At 39.1% G+C, this 19,490-nt stretch overlaps 1 protein-coding gene across 7 annotated transcripts in view; it reads left to right on the forward strand.

Annotated features, from left to right (window-relative positions):
* Syne1 (spectrin repeat containing nuclear envelope protein 1) overlaps positions 1-19,490 on the forward strand; it is a 421,786-nt gene that overhangs the window by 282,395 nt on the left and 119,901 nt on the right. For 6 of the 7 annotated variants that reach the window (XM_076858120.2, XM_076858112.2, XM_076858113.2 and 3 more), the window contains 3 exons: positions 3,448-3,642; positions 4,980-5,153; positions 10,234-10,425. In XM_076858120.2, coding sequence (XP_076714235.2) covers positions 3,448-3,642; positions 4,980-5,153; positions 10,234-10,425 — 561 coding nt within the window. The other variant, XM_076858118.2, reaches the window with a different exon arrangement.

Genomic DNA, 19,490 nt, shown 5'->3' on the forward strand with positions numbered 1-19,490 from the left:
TTGAAGACTGATTCCGTTCCATAAGAACCATGTTTTGGGTAGCATTCATTCTGTTGTCCTCCTTCCTTCCTTTCACCCTCCCTCCCTTCATCTCTCCCTTCTTTCCTTCCTTTCCTACTTCCTTCTTTTCACCCTCCTTCCCTCCCTTTCTTCTTTCTTTCCTTCCTTTCCCCCCTTCCTTCCTTTTACTCTCCCTCCCTCTCTCTCTGTTCTTTCCTTCCATCCTTCCTTCCTTTTTTCCCCCTGTGCTGTGTGTTGAACCCAGGGAGCCTCAGGAATTCTAAGCATGCCCAGTGCCACTGAGCCACACCTGGAGTCCAGTACCTCTTCAGAAGAAAACATAATAATATATTCATGACATTGTGGTAGGCAAAATATTTTTAAAGTAGGACACTGACAACCCTATTAAGGAAAACATCAATCTGTAATAAAATTAAGAATTTGTTTATCAAAAGACGCCATTAAAGGATTTTTTTCCCAAAGCAGAAAAAAATAGGAGCAGATATTTCCAGAGTGAGAGCAGACATTTGCAATACACAGAACCGAAAGAAACACAGGCACACAGAATTCTTCCAGATCTATAAACAGCACTTACAGATCAATAATATTAATAATTAACAGAGGAGAATGCACAAGAGTTTTAGCCAGCAGTAAGAAGAGATGGCCAACAAGTGTCTGAAAAAGTGGTTGGTGTCAGGCAGCAGGGAAATGCGGATTAAAACTAGCTTGAGGTTCCACTGTGAACCCACTAGAAAGATTTAAATTAAAAAGATTCACAAGCCAGTTGATAGTACAGAATGATACAGGTGAAAGTAAGCAGCTCTTAGTGCAGCACCATCGAGGCTGGCCTTCATGGTAGGAGTGAACCAAGCCAGATGTGAAGCAATGATTCCTTTATGATTCCATTTCCATTAAGCTGAAGTGCAGGCCAAGGTCATCGAGCATATTTACAGGTTAACCGGTTGGTGGGGGAGGAGGGGAGGAGCCACAGGGAGGACATCAAAGGGGCAGGGCATGTTGAGTCCTGGATGCTCTATTTCACCATCTGGGTGGCAACATGTGTGTGTGCATTTTGTGAAAATTCACAGAGCCACACACTTCGCTGAATGTAGGTAATATTGTCAGTGTGATAGCCTCTTAGAAATCAATTGGACAGAACATAATATTAGAGAAAGAGAAGGTTTTTTTTTTAATATTTGTTGAGAGTGTATTTGGAGGAGGTGCTTGTCTACAGCAAAACTTGCAGTCCATGGGAGATATGGAAACTGTCAAACGTTAACTAATATAAAACTTATGTTACTTGACTTGGCCACACTCACCTCTCCTGCTCTGGTGCCTTTATTTCTAGCATGTCATTCAAATTCCGAATAAGAATTTCTTGCAAAGGTTTCAGGTGAAGAGCAAGTCATAAAATATGAAAAATGAGAAATGAAAACCATGTATAATTGTGGTAGATGTTAAATGGGAAAACAGTGCTGTTGGCAGAATGGTAGAGTTCCTTTAGATGGGGTGTCAGGAAAGGCATCTGAGGGGTGACATTAACCTAAGACTGAAGAGTGAGCAGAGCTATCACACACACACAGTGGGAAGAGTGTTCCAGCTTGAGGGAACAGCATGTGCAAAGGCTGTGAGGCTGGAAAGAGCTGGGGGCCCTGGAGAGAATGAAGAAGGCAGGAATTCAGAGAGCAGGAAGAGGGTGGGTGGTGGTATAAGAAACAGGAAGCCTGAGGCCATGTGAGGAGTTCATATTTTATTTTACAGACAGGAAGTCATTAAATATTTTGAAGTAGGGGAATGAGAGGATTTAAGGGATTTTTTTTTTTTTTTTTTTTTTTTTTTTTAGAGGCCATTGTAATTGCTTTGTAAAGAGAAGCCTGAGAGACGAGAGTGAAAGCAGGCACACCCATGGGGAATCATTATAGCCATTCATACAAAAGAGGAAGTTGACTTTGACTTTGGAGGTGGGAGGGTGGAAATGGAGATAATGTAGATGTGCAGGATGTATTTTGGACCAGTAGGATTTGGTGGCAGATTAGATATGTGAATGAAGGAGAGGATGGTGTTAGTCCCAAGTCTACAGCTTGAGCAGTGAGGGGGAAAGTCAGGGAGAAGCCAGGCTTTATATTGTCAAAGGACAAAATCACAACAATCTAGTTTTAAGATCTTAGTTGGTTTTATTTTTGATTCTAGAATCCAGCAATACTTCATTCCATAAAACACAGTAATGTTCAAAGGGGTTGAGTAGAAGACATTGGTTTTATAGACCAAGAATGTCCAAAAGAAAAGAAAGAATAAAAACTGGATTGGTGGGTTGGTTATTTATTTATTATTGTTTTTGCAGTGCTGGGGCTTGAACCCAGTTTTCCGCTACCACTGAGCTATACCCCCAAGTACTTTTATTTATTTATTTTTTAAACAAGGTTTCCCTAAATTGCTCAGGCTGGCTTCAAGCTTGAAATCCTCTTGCCTCAGTTTCCTGAGTAGCTGGGATTGCCATTTCAAATTCAGTTTCCCTGTAAGACAAGGGCAAGGAGGCAGAATAGAAAAACAACTGATCAGTGAACTTCAGGTTACTTAGGTCCCTTCTTTTGTATAAGAATTAAAACAGATACAACTTCCTTATGTTGGTTGAGACTAGGCTACTTGAGAAATTCTGTTAATTTCTCATTTCTCCTGGTTTCTTGGAAGGTGAGATGTATGCCTTAGATTAGGTTGGATGTCCTGGAACTTTAGCATGAGTGACTCCATTTCAATTTTTTGGGGCCAGTTCAGGAGCACAATTTTTACTCAACAACACTTAATGTGATGGAAATGCCCATGAACTATGTAAGTAGAACACCTAAGTCTGAAGCTTAGGACACACGTCTGGGTTAGGGATGTGTCTTCAGAGGTGTGCAGAATTAGCATTTGAAACTTTGGGTATGGACCCCATTAAAGAGGTCTCTTGTAGCCTGGGAGAGACTGTGAAGAGAGGAGAGGGTGGGAAATGAACCCCAAAGAAACTTCACTTTTTAGAGTTGAGAAGAGGAGAAAACCCAGGAATGTGTCACAACACGGAAACAGGTTACCCACTTCTCTTGTCCTTTTTGATGGATTTTAATTTCAGCTTTGACTCAGACACTTGACACAATTGAGTCTTGCTTATTGACCCTATTCCTGTGGCCCCCCCAACCCCCATTACAGATGAGCCTTTTGAAAGTCAGAAAGTTTAATTAACTGGTTCAAAGTCACTTTAGTTACTGGCCTACACAGTATTAAAATCAGAAACGTCCTGGCATTCAGTCAGTGTTTCATTTTGACACTCAGGTGAGTAGTACCCCAATTTGCTGGTCATATGACGTCCACGTGCACCGTCTCTCACTAGGGTCAGTGGATGTGAGCCTCTGCCAGTGCCGCTACCCCTCTGGGCTGAGAATGCGTGCCTGAGCGTGACTGCTTTTCCTGCAGGCCCTGATGGACGAGATCCTCATGCTCCAGGATGAAATCAATGCGCTGCAGTCAGCTCTCGCGGACGAGCTGGTGTCTGAGTCTCGGGAGTGTGACCCCGCAGAGCAGCTGGCCTTGCAGTCCACGCTCACCGTCCTGGCCGAGAGAATGTCCACCATCAGGATGAAAGCGGCTGGGAAGCGGCAGCTCCTGGAGGTAAGGCGAGGCAGACCTTGCCTTGTGCTTCTGGGTTGACTCTGCAGGTCCTGCTAACAGGTGTGCAAGTTCTTGTGGTGTTCAAGGATCCACTGTCCCCCCACTCCTGAGAAGGTGCATGGTGTTTGTGCAGGATCCTGTGCATGGAGTGCGAGTCAGGGTGCAGCCATGAATGAGTCCTTTCAGCCCCTCTGACTCATTGCAGGCAAAGACCTTGTGAAGTCGCACCAAGCACTCAGGAGACTTGAGCCTTGCGGAGGGCCCTTGTAGGTCTGTGTGAGGGTTTGCTGTGTTTAAATAGGGGTGCCTGACGAATATAATTAGTACTATAAAGACTAATTCTTCTTAGTCTCTGCTAACAAATTCAAACACAATAATTCATGAAAATGCTCTTGCCATTCTGGTTTTCACGTTACTTAATTTAAATATTATTCAATACATAGATTTCAGTGTTAATGCTATATATATATGCTAAAATCAGCAAATTTTCTTTTTATTTATTCTCTTGTAACTCTTGGCTTTAAAGAGTATATATTATGTTTGCATTTCCATATTGTTGCTCCTATGATTTCGTTAGACCACAGGCTTCACAGAGACTCCTATAATGTGTGGCTTATTGTACCTCCAGGGTCCAGCAACTTCTCTGGCACATAATTCCTTCTCAATACATTTCTTATTATATAAATAGAAGATCATTTTACTTAGCGGCTAATTATACCATAATTCAATTTATTATGACCCTATTGTGTAAGCTCTTTCTAAACTTACTTATATAAGATTAGTTAAATTATCTCTTCATGTATTTCTAATTTAAGAGCTATTCAAAAATTAATGTGTATGCCCTACTTACTAATCTCCATGTTAAACAATTGTATAAAATTATGATTTAAAATAATAATAATGAATTATTAATAAGATAGTTTTAAAAATAAGGTATTTAGCTGGGCACCTTTAATCCCAGTGATTTGGTAGGCTGAGGCAGGAGGGTTGCAAGTTTGAGGACAGCCTTAGCAACTGAACTGATATAATCAGCAGCATCATTCAAGTTATTGTCTGGTCCTATAGGACAGATCTGGACCCTTATGATTTGGTTTGAGAATGCCTCGAACAGCTCTCAGTGCACATTAGCATCATTGGGTAATTTTAAAAACTAAAATTATCTGAGACACCTCCAGAAATTCTGAAATTTTGTTTTGGGATGTGATCCAAGCAACTTAAAAAAAAAAACTTTTTTTTTAAGATTTCCAGGTGTGCAGCTAGAGTTGAGAACTCTCTTGTGCTGAATTTAAAGAGTTCACCTTCCAGTGATCCGTGTTACATTCTGCTTATTCCATTAGGAGAAGTTAAATGATCAGCTGGAGGAACAGAGGCAGGAGCAGGCCCTGCAGAGGTATCGCTACGAAGCAGACGAGTTGGACCACTGGCTCCTGAATACTAAAGCCACCCTGGATGTTGCACTGGGTTCACCTAAAGAGCCCATGGACATGGAGGCCCAGCTAGTGGACTGCCAGGTACAAAAGTCGTCTCAAAGGACTGTGCGAACACCACAAAGCACAGTTTTGAACTAGAGGTCTACTGGTAAAAAGTCTTAGTATGAACATAAAATGTGCTCCCTAAGTAAGCACACGAATTCATTAGAACTTAGTGAAACCCAAACTTGGACTTAGTTTTTCAAAAAGATTTAGTGAAAGGATCTACTTTAGAAGATCTTTAGTTTGTTTCCAAAAGGACACTTTTAAAGACTATAGATATACGAATGCTTGTGGTAAAAAGAAAAGCAAACCTAATAAGAACAATTGGTATCATGGAGTCAGACTGTGAATAAACACAAGAAGCATCTCTAGGAACCTGTTGTGATTTTTGGTTCTAATCCTGGTTTGTTATTTGGAAAATGTTTCCAACCATCAGTTTTAGGCAGACAAGGAAACCAAACATGAGAAGGTCGTCTTTTAAAATTTGTACATTTTCTTCCTTCCATGTTGAGTCTCTAGAAATTAATGTGAGGGGTAATTGAATTAAGATTTTTATTTTAATATTTTTCTCTTTCCTTTTTATTGTGGAATTTCCAAACACACATATAAGTATAGAATAGATAATGAACTCTCATGCATTCATCATCCAACTTCAATGATTGTCAGTATATTAGACTTCACATATGGGTGAAGTATGCTTTAAAATGCTTTCATTGAAATAACAAGAAAGTGTGTAGAAAGCCCACCATAGCATGCAGGAGTAAATTTCACTATGCACAATTTCATAGTTCTCCCATTTGAAATAAGAGAAAATATGCAAATATCTTTAATTATTTAACTCTGCCTTTATTATTTTTATTTTTATTTTTGATAGGGGTGTATTGAAACCAGGGTTGCATTAACACTAAGCTTACATCTCCAGTCCTCTTTATTTTTTATTTTGAGACAATATTTCACTAAATTGATGAGGCTGAATTCCAACATGCTTTCCTCCTGCTTCAGCCTCCTGAGTCACCGGGAATACAGGAATGCACCACCACAACTGGCTCTGTCTTTATTATTATTATTTTTGTTTTGTTTTAAGTTCATTATTTTTTTTTCTTTTTTGATTTTATTTATTTATTTATTTTTGCATTACAATTCTTAATACACCTTTATACCATAATTTATCATATCTCTGTGTATAAGGTATGTTGACACCAAATTCACATCTTCATACATGTGTTTTGTATAATGATGAGGGTCTCCTTTCACCATCCATGCTCTGTCTTTATTTTTAAAATGTAGTATACTACATTGGTCATTCCTGTTTATAATTTGAGATTCATAATATTGATTATTGTTACCTTAGGAAACTTATCTGTGTATATTTGAAACATTATTTTTCTGTCGTGATGGTAGAGGCAGTCCTATGTGAGTGCTTTCTGTTCTGTATATCTTCTTTCCTACTGTTTCTATTCTGGAAATAGACATCTATCTTTAACATTCCCTTTAGCACTTGAAATTAGCATCTGAACTGGGATTTCAAACTAGGTTTTGTCATTACTGCCACTCTTCTCTTTGGTATAAATCTATTTTTATAGTAAGGCCTAAAGGAAAAATTATATTTCAAGGCTTTTACAGAGTATTAAAGTAGTGTTTTGGCCTTATTTTAGGACACTAGATGCAGATAAAATTGAAATCACATCAACAGTTTATTAAAATCTAAAAATCACTATATAAATTAGATTTTCAATTTAAATTAATTGAAACTTAGAAATTAAACCAATTAAAACCTAGTTAGTAATAATTTTAATATTAAGCTGGAGATGTAAAGTGGTAAAGAACTTCCCTTGCATATGTGAGACCTTGAGTTGGATCCCTAGTACTGCAATCAATGAATTAATTAATCAATTAATACACTATAACATTAAGCCAGTTAAAAATGTAGACAATTAAAATCTAGTATATGGCAGAAGTATAACAATTAATACTGTGACTATTACTTAGAATTAGAGCCACTGGATGGCTTTTATGCACCAGGTAACTTTCCTTTGTAAACCCTTTTCTTCGTGAAAAATGCCACAAAGACTAGTACTAGTACTAGTACTAGGGTGGAGTCATTCCTATATATTCATATTATTATATTTATTTTTGCTTCTTATTTTTAAGGAAATTAAAATTAAATATCTTTGAGGACCTCAAGAAGTATTATGGGCCCTCAGTGGCTGATATGCCTCATGGAAAAATCAGCCCTGCATAGAATTATATTAATTTCTCAAAAATAATCTTCAAGAAATTGTTTATTAATCCCCATTTAAATTATAAAGTTTTGCTCTTCCATTTGGTTCCAGTTCTTTGATTTGAAGTTAGTTTCTTAAAATTGGGATGGGCCAGTTGCAGCAATTCAGGAAGCTGAGGTGGGAGAATTCCAAGCTCCAGGCAGGCCTGGGCATCTCAGGCAGGTCCTGACCTGTCTCAAAATAAAATACATTATAAAAATGGATTGAGGGTGTAGCTCAGCTTAGAACCCTTGCCTGGTATGTGCAAGGCACTGGGTCAGCACCAGAAGGAGGAGGAGGAGGAGGAGGAGGAGGAGGAGGAGGAGGAGGAGGAGGAGGTTGTTGAAGTTGTTAGGATAGCACTAATTCTAATTTTGTATAAGGAAAATATACTTTTTTGTTAATTACTTGATAGAATAAAAGTTAGAAAGTACACCTCAAGGAGTTCAGAGTTGACAAAGGTAAAAATAATTTTTCTAGGGGGGTAATTATTTTTGTGTGTGTGTTTCTTTTAGATATACATGACAGTAGAGTGTATTTTTACATATTATACATGCATGGAATATTACTTCCCATTCTTGTGGTTGTCCATGATGTGGACTTTCACTGGTGGTGTATTTATATATAAACGTAGGAAAATTATGTCTGGTTCATTCTACTGTCTTCCTATTCCTATCCTTTCTCCCTTCCTTCATTCCCTTTTGTCTAATCCAATGTCCTTCTTTCTCCCCCAACTTGTTGTATTTTAGCATCCACATATCAAAGAGAACACTAGACCCTAGGTTTTCAACACTGGCTTATTTCGTTTAGCATGATAGTCTCCATTTACTGGAAAAAGTCATAAAGTCATGTTTTTATAGCTGAGTAATATTCTGTTGTATATATACCACATTTTTAAAAATCCATTTGTCTGTTGAAGGGCACTTAGATTGGTTCCATAACTTAGCTGTTGTGATTGAACTGTTATAAACATTCATGTGGCAGTGTTGCTATAGTATGCTTACTTTAATTCTTTGGGTATATATTGAGGAGTGGGATAACTGGGTCAAATGCTGGTTCCATTCCAAGTTTTCTGAGGAATTTTTATACTGCTTCCCAGAGTTTCCAGAGTGGTTGCACCAACTTACAGTCCCACCAGCAATGTATATCTTTTCCCGACATCCTCACCAACATTTATTGTTGCTTGTATTCTTGATTGTTGCCATTCAAACTGGAGTAAGATGGAATCTTGGTGTAGTTTTAATTTGTATTTCTCTAATTGCTAGAGATGTTGAGCATTTTTTCATATATTTGTTTACCGTAGGCAAAGGGGAAAGAAGGAAGGGTGAGGGGATAGGAATAGGAAAGAGAGTAGAACAAATCTGATGTAATTTTCCTGTGTTCAACAATATATTGTATTTCTTTTCTGTGAAGTGCCTGTTCAGTTCCTTTGCCCATTTGTTGACTGGGTTATTTGGATTTTTTGGTGTTAAGTTTTTTGAGTTCTTTGTCTATCCTGGAGATAAATGATCCATCTCAGGTGTAGGTGGCAAAGACTTTCTCCCATTCCGTAGGCTCTCTTTTCACACTCTTGTTTCCTTTGCTGTAAAGAAGCTTTTTAGTTTGATACCTTCCCACTTATCAATTCTTGGTTTTACTTCTTGTGCTTTAGGAGTCTTGTTGAGGAAGTCAGCTCCTAAGCTGACATGATGGAGTGTTGGGCCTACATTTTCTTCTAGTAGGTCTAGGGTCTCTGGTCTGATACCCAGGTCCTTAATCCACCGTGAGTTGAGTTTTGTACAGTGTGAGAGATAGGGCTTAATTTCATTCTGCTACATATGGATTTCCAATTTTCTCAGCACCACTTGAAGAAGCTGTCTTTTCTCCAATGTATGTTTATGCCACTTTTGTCTAGTATGAGGTAACTGCATTCATGTGGGTTTGTCTGTCTGTCTTCTATTCTGTTCCATTGGTCTTCCTGTCTGTTTTGGTGTTAATACCATACTGTTTTTCTTACTATAGAGCTTCTACCTTGAAAAAAGGAGATTATTTTCCTTTTTACCTGGATTTAATTTTTCATTTTAAAGGAAAATCCTATAGCACTAGGGTTGTCACAGAAACAAGGAAATGTAAGTTTTTGGAAATGTAAGTTTAAAATCCATGATGTGTCAGGCGTGGTGGTGCACACCTGTAATCCCAGTGGCTTGGGAAGCTGAGGCAGGAGGATAGTGAGTTCAAAGCCATCCTTAGCAACCTAGCAAGACCCTAAGCAACTCAGTGAGACCCTGTCTCTAAATAAAATATAAAAAATGGCTGGGAATGTGGCTCAGTTGTTAAGTGCCCCTCATTCAATCCTCAGTGTATATATATATATATATATATATATATATATATAAAATCCATGATGCTAAAACCAGAAATTAGAGCAGCAACCTGAGAAGAATCAACCCAGAGAAGCAGTGCTTTGAAAGAGGATCCCTTTTGAAAGTTGGCAAGGAAAATGTGCATCATGTGATTTGTTTATATTATTAATCCTTAATGTCACAATCTAACACTAAAATAATAAAATAATAAAAATGTGGTAACACTGAGGCAGGTCTTTCTTCCTATGTGTTGGTGATATAAAATGTGCTTCCCATGTGGTTTTTCCTTTGTATTTTTTTTTTGTATAGTATTTAATCCTCAAAAAGAGAAAAATTACAAAAGCTTAGGTAATTTTAAAAAAATCTATAAACCGTTCTTCAAGGTTGTGGGAAAAGGACAGAAACGTCATGGACGCCTGGTCGTTGGGTTAAAGACAGTTGTGTTTTGCCTTGGGAAACAGTCTTTGCAGAAGCTGGCAGGATGTGCGAATGTCATCCTTATTTCTCTTGTTCCAGAATATGCTGGTGGAAATAGAACAGAAGGTGGTGGCCTTATCGGAGCTGTCCGTCCACAATGAAAACCTGTTGCTGGAGGGCAAGGCTCACACGAAGGATGAGGCTGAGCAGCTGGCAGTGAAGCTGAGGACCCTCAAGGGGAGCCTCCTGGAGCTGCAGAGAGCCCTGCACGACAAGCAGCTCAACATCCAGGTGAGGGCAGCCAGGCCCACAGCAGAGGGTTGCTGGAGCGTCTCTTCAGGTGTGTGATAGAGAGAGGGAGAGGTGGGTGGGATGCACACCTACCACACTGACCCGTCAGCATGCTATGTGATTTACACTGACTTCAGCACATTTAAAATAGGTGTTGTTAGAATTACTTGATGCCATCAACATAAGAACTGCAGTTGTGGGAAAAGAAAGTACAAATAATTATGCCCCAATTTAAAGACAGGTCATGGATGTAGATGTGCTTTGACGTGGTTCCATTTCTTTTTTATTTCTCCCACCTTCATTTCTTTATATATGCTCAGACTCTTTTATTTGGTGCCCATGTTTTAGTCAGCTTTTTTGCAGCTGTGACTAAATGACCCGACCAACACAACTGTAGAGGAGGAAACGTTTATTTGAGGGCTCACAACTTCAGAGGTCTTAGTTCTTAGAGGCCAGCCCCATTCCTCAGGGCTCAAGGTGAGGCAGAACAGCATAGTGGAAGAGTGTGGCCAAAGGAAGCAGCTCACATGGTGATCAGAAAGCAGACTCTCCACTTGTCGGATACAAATATATACCCCATAGCCACGCCCCCAACGAACCACTCCTCTAGCCACACCTCACCTGCCTCCAGTCACCACTCAGTTAATCCCATCAGAGATTAATCCACTGATTAGGTTAAGGCTCAATCATTTCTCCTCCAGACCACCTCCTTGCATTGCCTTACACGTGAGCTTTTGGGGGCACCACATCTAAACCATAACTGCCCACACGTTAGAAACATCATGTATTCCAGGTGAAATGAACCTTTTCGTATTGTGTAGGGATCTTAATTTTCTCTAGTGGTAATTTTCATGTCATATTGCTATAGCTTTTTATGTAATATTTGCCTAAAATATCTTTTAACTTACCTTTGATTTCTACCTATCTGTATTTTTATGTTATAGGGTTATTTTTTTATAAAGAACAGTTAGTCATATTTTCTTGATTTTTAATACTTAATAATGAAAATCCCTAATAATGAAAATGGATTAAAAGGCAAGTTTTATCCATTAAGTTTATCATGATTACTGATTCTTTGGCTTTTATTATTTTACTCTTTGTTTTCTATTTTCATCCTGTTCTATTATTCTTTGTTTTTGACATTCATATTTTTAAGTGAGTGATCTTTTTTGTTTTTAATCCCCTCTGTTTTACCTTGCATATCTAATAAATTCTAAGTTAATATACTAATCTCCCTCCAGACCAATATACCTTAGAAAACTTTCATTAAGTTTCTCCCATGCACCTTTCATAGTATAATTATGCAGCATTTTCATTCTTCTTAGTATCTATAACTTACTGTTATCATCCTATGCAAAACTTAAGCAAATATTTATTGAGAAGTTACTGTGTGTCAGATACTATTATATGTGATGGAGTGAAGGAGCATGAAAAACAACTCATATCTATATCTGTTCCTCTCTTCAGGAGATTATGGTTGAAGGAGCAGGTAATAAATAAAATTAGAATGAATTATTATATAACAAGATTATAAAAAAATTACTGGTGACATAGCAAATGGCAAGAGGATAGGGAAAGGCAAGGCTGGGAGGATTTGCAGCTTTAAACAGGGTAGCTAAGGAATCTTTGCAAAGTTTACACTGAAAGATGAACCATGTGAATGTGAGGGAACAGAGTTCCAGGCAAAGGGTAAGCAAGTACAAAGGTTCCCAGTGTATCCAAAGTCAGTGTGGGAGGAAAGGAGTAAGTAAGAGGAGAGCAGTAGAAAATGAGATCAGACCATGTCTTAGCCTGTTAGGCTGGCTATAACAAAAATGCCGTAATTTGGTGGCTTACAAACATCAGAGATTTATTATTCACAGTTCTGAAAGCTGAGAATCCAAGATCAAGGTGCCAGCAGATTCAGCATCCAGGGAGAGATCTCTCTCTCTGATTCATAGATAGTGTCTTCTCACTGTTCCTCACATGGTGGCAGGGAATATCTAGTTTTCTGGGCTCTTTTTTATAGGGGAGCTAATTTTGTTGGTAGTCGCCTAAAGTCCCCAACCTCTAATATCACCACCCTGGGAAATAGATTTCAAGGTATAAATTTAGGGAAAACATACATCTTCAGACCATAGAAATGGGCAGCAAGAGGCCCTGGGACTGAAGGACCTTGTGAGCATCTTGTGCACTTTGACTTTGATTCTCGGGAAGGTGAGAAGTTATTGGAGTATCTGGGAACAGGGCACTGATATGATGACCTTGTACCTGTTATAGGGGACCAGGGTGGAAACTGAGGGGCCAGTGAAGAAGTCATCATGGCACAGAGGAGCAGGTGTCAGAACTTGTCAGATTCTGGGTCATGGAGATGATGAAGACTCTCTGAGGAGCAGATTTGGGGGAGGAAGGACCAGCTGGGTCAGCAGATTGTTTTTAGGTCAAGATGCCTATCAAAATGTCAAGTAGTGGTGGAAATTCAGGACAGAGATCTGGTCTGGAGCCGTTAGCCTCTGTGTAGTGCTCCTAGGTATGACGTTTGGGGAGCTTCCCAAAGGAGTCAGGATAGGAGAAGATGAAGGCCCTAGAGCCCTCAATCTGTCCAAATTGAGAGGTTGGAAGAGGCAGAGGAGCTCACAAAAGAGACTTAAATGGAAGAGCCAGTGGGGTGTAAGGAAGGTAGAGCTTTGTTCCTGGAAACCACCTGGAGGCCATCAGCTGCTGTGTGTAAGCAGATGAGGACAGATCTGCCCCGGGGCTTAGCAACATGCAGATCATTGGTGAGCTCTGCAGCAGCTGTTTCAGGCAGGGGTGGAAGCCGGAGCTCTCTGAATTGGAAGAGAGACTGGAGAGGTGGAGCGGGGCATAGAGCTGACTGCAGGAATTCTGCAACCAAGGGGAACGGATGAGTGAGACACCCTGGAAGGTGAAGGGGATCAAGAAAAGTTTAGTTTTAAGATCAGAAAAATAATGGCATGTTTACATGTAGGTAAAAATGACCCAGTAGATGAAAAAAATGATGAAAAAGGAGTGAAATTGCAAGACTAGTTTTCTTGTATAGGAGGGAGAAGCTGGAAGGGCCTAGTCTCCCCTATCCCTCCTGCTAAGCCTGGGGGGAGGTACTTTGCACGCCTGATAACTGCCTCCCACCTGCACCTGCTTCTAATGCTGTCTTCACCGCTCTGTGGCCTCACCAGTGGTACCTTCCCTTACCCCTCATAGCTGTCCCTGTGATGGATGGCAGCAGACCAACCCCTCTCCACTTAGAATTTAAAAAAAAAAAAATCAGGAGAAGGAAAAGCATTTATATTTGAGTACAAATGCTCTTACAGGGTAGGGCATAAATACTGTAGAGAAAACTTGAGGGAATTTCACTGTGATGTCTTCTATTTTCTCAGTGTAAGATGAAATATAACGCAAGATAATACATTTTCTCAGTTTGAACTAATGTATGTATTTTTCAGTTTTTTGCTAATCATATGATCTGGAAAATCAAATCTAATCAACTTAAAACTTTTAGAAACAATGGAAGAATTTAGGAAGATCATTGGTTTGTTAAAAATAATCCTCAGTACTATAATAAACAAATAATCTGTAACTTTCATATATACAAACAAAAAACAAGCCAGGCTCAGTGGTACATGCCTTGAATCCCAGCTACTTGGGAGGCTGAGACAGGAGGCATAAGTTCAAAAACAGCCTAGGCCATTTAGCCAGACCCTGTATTAATATATGTATTTTTAAAATTTTATAAAACAGGAGATGTACCTCAGCTGTAGAGTGCTTGCTTGTGTGAGGCCCTAGACAGAATCTCCAGAATTCAATTTCCATTACAAAAAAAAAGAAGAAGAAAATTACTATAAAGTTCTGAAAATGAAGAGTTTCTAATATATTAAAATGTAATATTGCAAAATTAAAATAGTTTGACTTTGGCACAAAAATATATAAGTAAAAATTTAACAGCATAAATATTCCAGAAAGGGATCCTGGCATATAGAGGAATATAATAAATGTTTAGGGTGGCATTACTAGTCAGTAGACAAAACATGACTCTCTCCATAAATAAATAGGCAAATCACTTGAAATATAATAAGCTGGGTCTTTTATGCTATTTATTTTTGTGATACTGGGGATTGAACCCAGGGGTGCTCTACCACTGTGCTACATCCCCAATCCTTATTATTTTTCATTTTGAGACAGTGTCTAGCAAAGTTGCTGAGGGTGGCCTTGAACTCAGGATCCTCCTGCCTCAGCCTCCTGAATCACAGGAATTATAGTCATGCACCACCATACCCAGCTCCTCCTCCATTTTTTTCTAAACTGAAAAAAAAATGTATCACAGATGGATTAAAGATTTAAATGTAAAAATTAACCTGAAATGCATCCTATGTATAAGTATTGTTTTTTTTAATCACATAAGACAGAAAATTTCTGCCAGTATGCCCTGAAGCCAGAATTTTAGTTTTTCTCATACTACTTTATGAAAGTAAAAATGTTTTGATGAAAAAAAAAAGAAAGAAAATTAACCAAGTTAAAAGACAGGCAAATAGGGAAGAAACTATGTAATTCACAAATCTTGTATAAGTCACTAAGATATGATGACCTAATAGAAATAGGGTCAAAATGTATAAAGAGATACCTCAAACAAAAATAAAAAGAAATGGCCAATGAACATGTTAAAAGATGGTTTGAACTCTCTATTGGATAAATTAATGCCAATAAAAACAAAATACTACTTTCCCTTTAAACTTACATCCTTCGGGGGAAAAAAAATATGGAGAGCCTATAGAATGGGAGAAAAATACTTCCCAGGTACTCTTCTGACAGTTTATGTAGAATATATAAAAAACTCAAAAAACTTAGCACCCAAAACCAACCCAATAAATAAATGGGCAAATAAACTAAGCAGATACTTCTTAGAAGAAAAAAATACAGGTGGTCAACAAATACATAAAGAAAAAGCTTGACATCTTGGTCAATCCAGGAAAGGAAACCAAAATTACTAATACTAATTACTAGTATTGTGATATACTAATTACAATACTAAGATTTCATCTCAGTCCAGTTAGAATGGCAGTCATTAAGAATAAAATATAATAAATGTTGGGGAGGATGCGGGAGGTGGGGGAAGGAGTGCTTATGCACTGTTGGTAAGATTGTAAATTAGCATGGGGGCTCTGGATCAGTATGAAGGTTCCTCAGAAGGCTAGGAATGGACCTACCATATGGCTCAGCTATACCACTCCTTGGTATTTAGTCATAAGAAAGAAAATCAGGGTATAGCAGCCGTACACACATACCCAAGTTCATAACAGTCCGCACTAGCCAAGTTATAGAACCAACTAGGTGTCAGTCAGCAGATGAATGAACAAAGAAAATGTGGCATTTATACACAGTGGAGTTTTACTCATCATAAAGAAGAATGAAATGCTGTCATTTCCAAGAACATAGATGGAAATTAGAACCCGTATGTTAAGTAAAATAAGCCAGACTCAAAAAGACAAGGGTCATATGTTTTCTCTCATATGTGGAATCTAAAGAGAAAAACAGGGGAAAAAAGGAGAGAGAGGGGAAAGGGGAGCATCTCATGATAATAGAAGGGAGACCATAGAAAAAGGGAGGAAAGGGGACCAGGGGAGGAGGAAAGGGGAAAGGGAGCTATTGGGAAATTAAGTTGACCAAATCCTGTTTGGGGGTGTGTATGAGTATGTCACAGTGAATCCTGCTGCTATATATAATTATAATATGCCAATAAAAATTAAAATAAATAGATAAATTTACCTCCTCAAAATGTAACTTGACTATAATTAAAGTAAAAAACATGTTAAAAATATTCAAATTTCACAAAACTAGACTGATATTTCTAAGTGTGAAAGTGCACAGCTCCGTTAGTTTTGTTCAAGGTTTTATCCTGTACCATGTGATGCCTTTTGGGTTTCCCTGGTGCTCTGTAGTGATGTAATCTCTAAAGCCACTGGAAGAGGAAGGTTCCAGGTTTGACGTGGGTTAGCCATGGTATGCAGTGGCCTCATGTTGCCCTGTACCTCAAGCAGCTGGGAAAGGAAGGGGTGGCCGATGCTCCTGTGTACCCCCTGGGATTCACATCAGTGACCACCAATCTGAAGGCTCAGAACCTGAGAAGGGCATTCAAATGAGGGGATCAGGCCCAGTCAGGCCCTGGGCAAGTGGGTCTCACATCTAAGGAGCAGCCCATTTTCCTCTTATCCGGAGTCACAGGGACCGTTGCTAGAGCTGATGGCTCTTCAAGAGATGGGAAATTTGGATTTATTTATAAAATCTCTGGTTTTTACATATTGACATTTCTAACATGATAGTTTCTTTTGGTGCCAGATAAAGCATCCCCATAAGCCTGGAGTCCCTCTTGGACCACCATCCTGCTGCTGCACCCTGGTTCTACCAGTTCTTAACTAGGTGGCCTGGGCCAAAGACCTTGAGCTTTCTGCAGCATTTTTATCATCAGTTTCTTCATCTGTGAACTAGGGATGATAATATGTCAGTGCCCCCTTCTCCCCTGGGATGACCCAAGACCTCTAGTTGGGGGTGGGAAACCCAGCCCTATGCATGCTAGGATTTTCCTATATGTACATACCTGTGAGAAGGTGTGATTTTTTTTTTAATAAAAGGCACCATAGTATGAAATTGGCAATAATTACTAATAATAGAACAGAACACTTATAACAATAAACTTTAATAAAAGGGAGAACCAACACAAATAATGTTTTTCAACCACGGTCAACTATAGCAAGTGAAACTAGAGGAAGTAAAACCAGATAAGAGGAACATATGGTATTTTTTTTTAATTTTTATTATTGGTTGTTCAAAACATTACATAGTTCTTGACATATCATATTTCATACATTTGATTCAAGTGGGTTATGAACTCCCATATTTACCCCGTATACAGATTGCAGAATCACATCGGTTACACAGCAGAACACATCAGACACTAGTATGGCAATATGTAAAACATATGGTATTGAAGTTAAAAAATTTTTGCCCTGAGGATTTGTTTTGAGGTTTGAACACAAGATCTCAAACATGGTAGTCAAGCATTCTACCACTTAGCTGTATCCCCAGCCCTTTTTTATTTAATTTAGAGACAAAGAGTCTCCCTAAGTGACTCAGGCTGGCCTCAAACTTAAGATCTTCCTGTCTCAGCCTCCCAAGTTGCTGGGATTATAGGCGTGTACTATAGCACTGAGTTTATCCTAAGGATTTTAATGCAAATAATGCTTACAATAGATGCTGAAATCATAGCAATGTGACAGTGATGACCAGCTGTTTCCACTTAGAATTTAATAAATTTTAAATAAAGAAAGAATTTTATTATTTATAGAGGTGCTCTCAGCATGCTATGGGTCCAGGCTGGGCTGAGCATGCTGACATGGCCATGGGCCCTCACCCAGCAAATCCTGCTCAGTGCCACAGGAATTATTTAAATTGAATAAAGTTCTGACTCTGCCCCAAGTATAAACTTTCCTGAGGGTGCTGCTGGGTGATGTGTAGACAGTAAAAATGTGGTAGTGTTTTACTGCATTGGAATCAGTCAATGGTTATTTTAAGAATAGCTGTAAATTCTATCATCTTTCTTCTAATGGAATTTCTAGCATATAAAATATTAATGGGGTTAAAAAAAGAATTTTGCCTTTTCAAGTTATTTTTTCATCCATGGAAATAAAAGTAAGCCTTTTTACATTATTAGTGCCATGAAAAGAATAATTTCTCTTTATGTAGAACACAAAAAATAATTCAGATATGAAATTAGCTAATGGTCATGGGGGAGGGGGATCCTACATTGAATGCAGAAGTTGGTAAGGTCCTGTCCTTGAATTGGGGCTGACATTCAAGTCTGTCTTGAATTCATAAAAAGCTTAGGTCAAGCCAGACATGGTAATGTATACCAATAATCCCAGCAATTTGAGAGGCTGAGGCAGGAGGATCCCAAGTTGGAGTCCAGACACGGCAACTTAGCAAGGACCTGTCTCAAAATAAAAATGAAAATGGGGGAAAAAATCTGGGTATGTAGCTCAGTGCTGGAACATTCCTGAGTTCAATCCCCAATATCATTATAAAGAATATAGGTCATTTCACACATTATCATACATCAAAAGAGCAGAGAGTTTGCCCTCTATAAATAATAAAATGCTTTATAGAGATATGTCTTATTTAATGTTCAGCATCTCCCAATCCTACTAATCTTCCAAGGAATGTTCTTGGCATAAGTGGTTACTGTTGTAGTATTTCCCAAATAAACAACTCAGGTAGCCCTTCCCAGTGCTGCTCTGGTGACCGAAGCTGCCTTACTCCCTAGTCCCCAGATCCCAGAGAAAACTGTTGTCACACCTCACAAAAAGTAATTACCAAATCACATTTCTCCTGCCAGGGCCTCCTCATCCCATGGGGAAAGGAAATGAAATTTGACCTGGATTCTTATTTATTTTTTGCTTCCTGTGGTTGTACTCTTAGGTTTCAAAATTACTAAATCAGAGAAAATTTCACAGACTGAAAATCCAACATTACCACATAGAAAACACACACTGTGCGTCTGCTGCTTAGTTTATTATTCTCCCCTGAGTCTGTGGACTCCATGAGCCAAGTAAGATAGCCTTCCCAGGTCTAAGTCCTAGATCCCAAAAGTCCGTCGTGCATGTAAATGTAAAGCGTGTTCTTAGGGCTGACATTACAGTTGTCCGTTTCTGCAACACTTTTGATGTGAGGAATTTAGACATATTATTCTGGGAAGGATAGGAACCTGAGAAAAAGGGCTAGTGGGCATTGGGTCTGTGAGAAGTCTCCAAAGGAATCTTCCAGCTGGACTCTGAAAAACAAGCCTCTGCTGAAGAGAAGAGCCAAGAGGAAGTGGCCTGGATCCCAGGGGAGATGCCAGCAGGTGGGGCCCTGCCCTGCCAGCTGGAACAGCTCTGATGGGAATGGCTTTAAAGGGTCACTCTGTGTCAGCCCTGTCCTTCCCTTCCAGTCCTGTCTGACCCACTGCTTCCTCCCTGTGTGGAAGAGCCCTGAGAGACTCTTGGAGCTTATTCCTGGAAGGTGGAGCACCCTGAGAT

The sequence above is a fragment of the Callospermophilus lateralis genome, chromosome 6, assembly GCF_048772815.1.
Source record: "Callospermophilus lateralis isolate mCalLat2 chromosome 6, mCalLat2.hap1, whole genome shotgun sequence".
Classification (NCBI taxonomy): Eukaryota; Metazoa; Chordata; class Mammalia; order Rodentia; family Sciuridae; genus Callospermophilus; species Callospermophilus lateralis.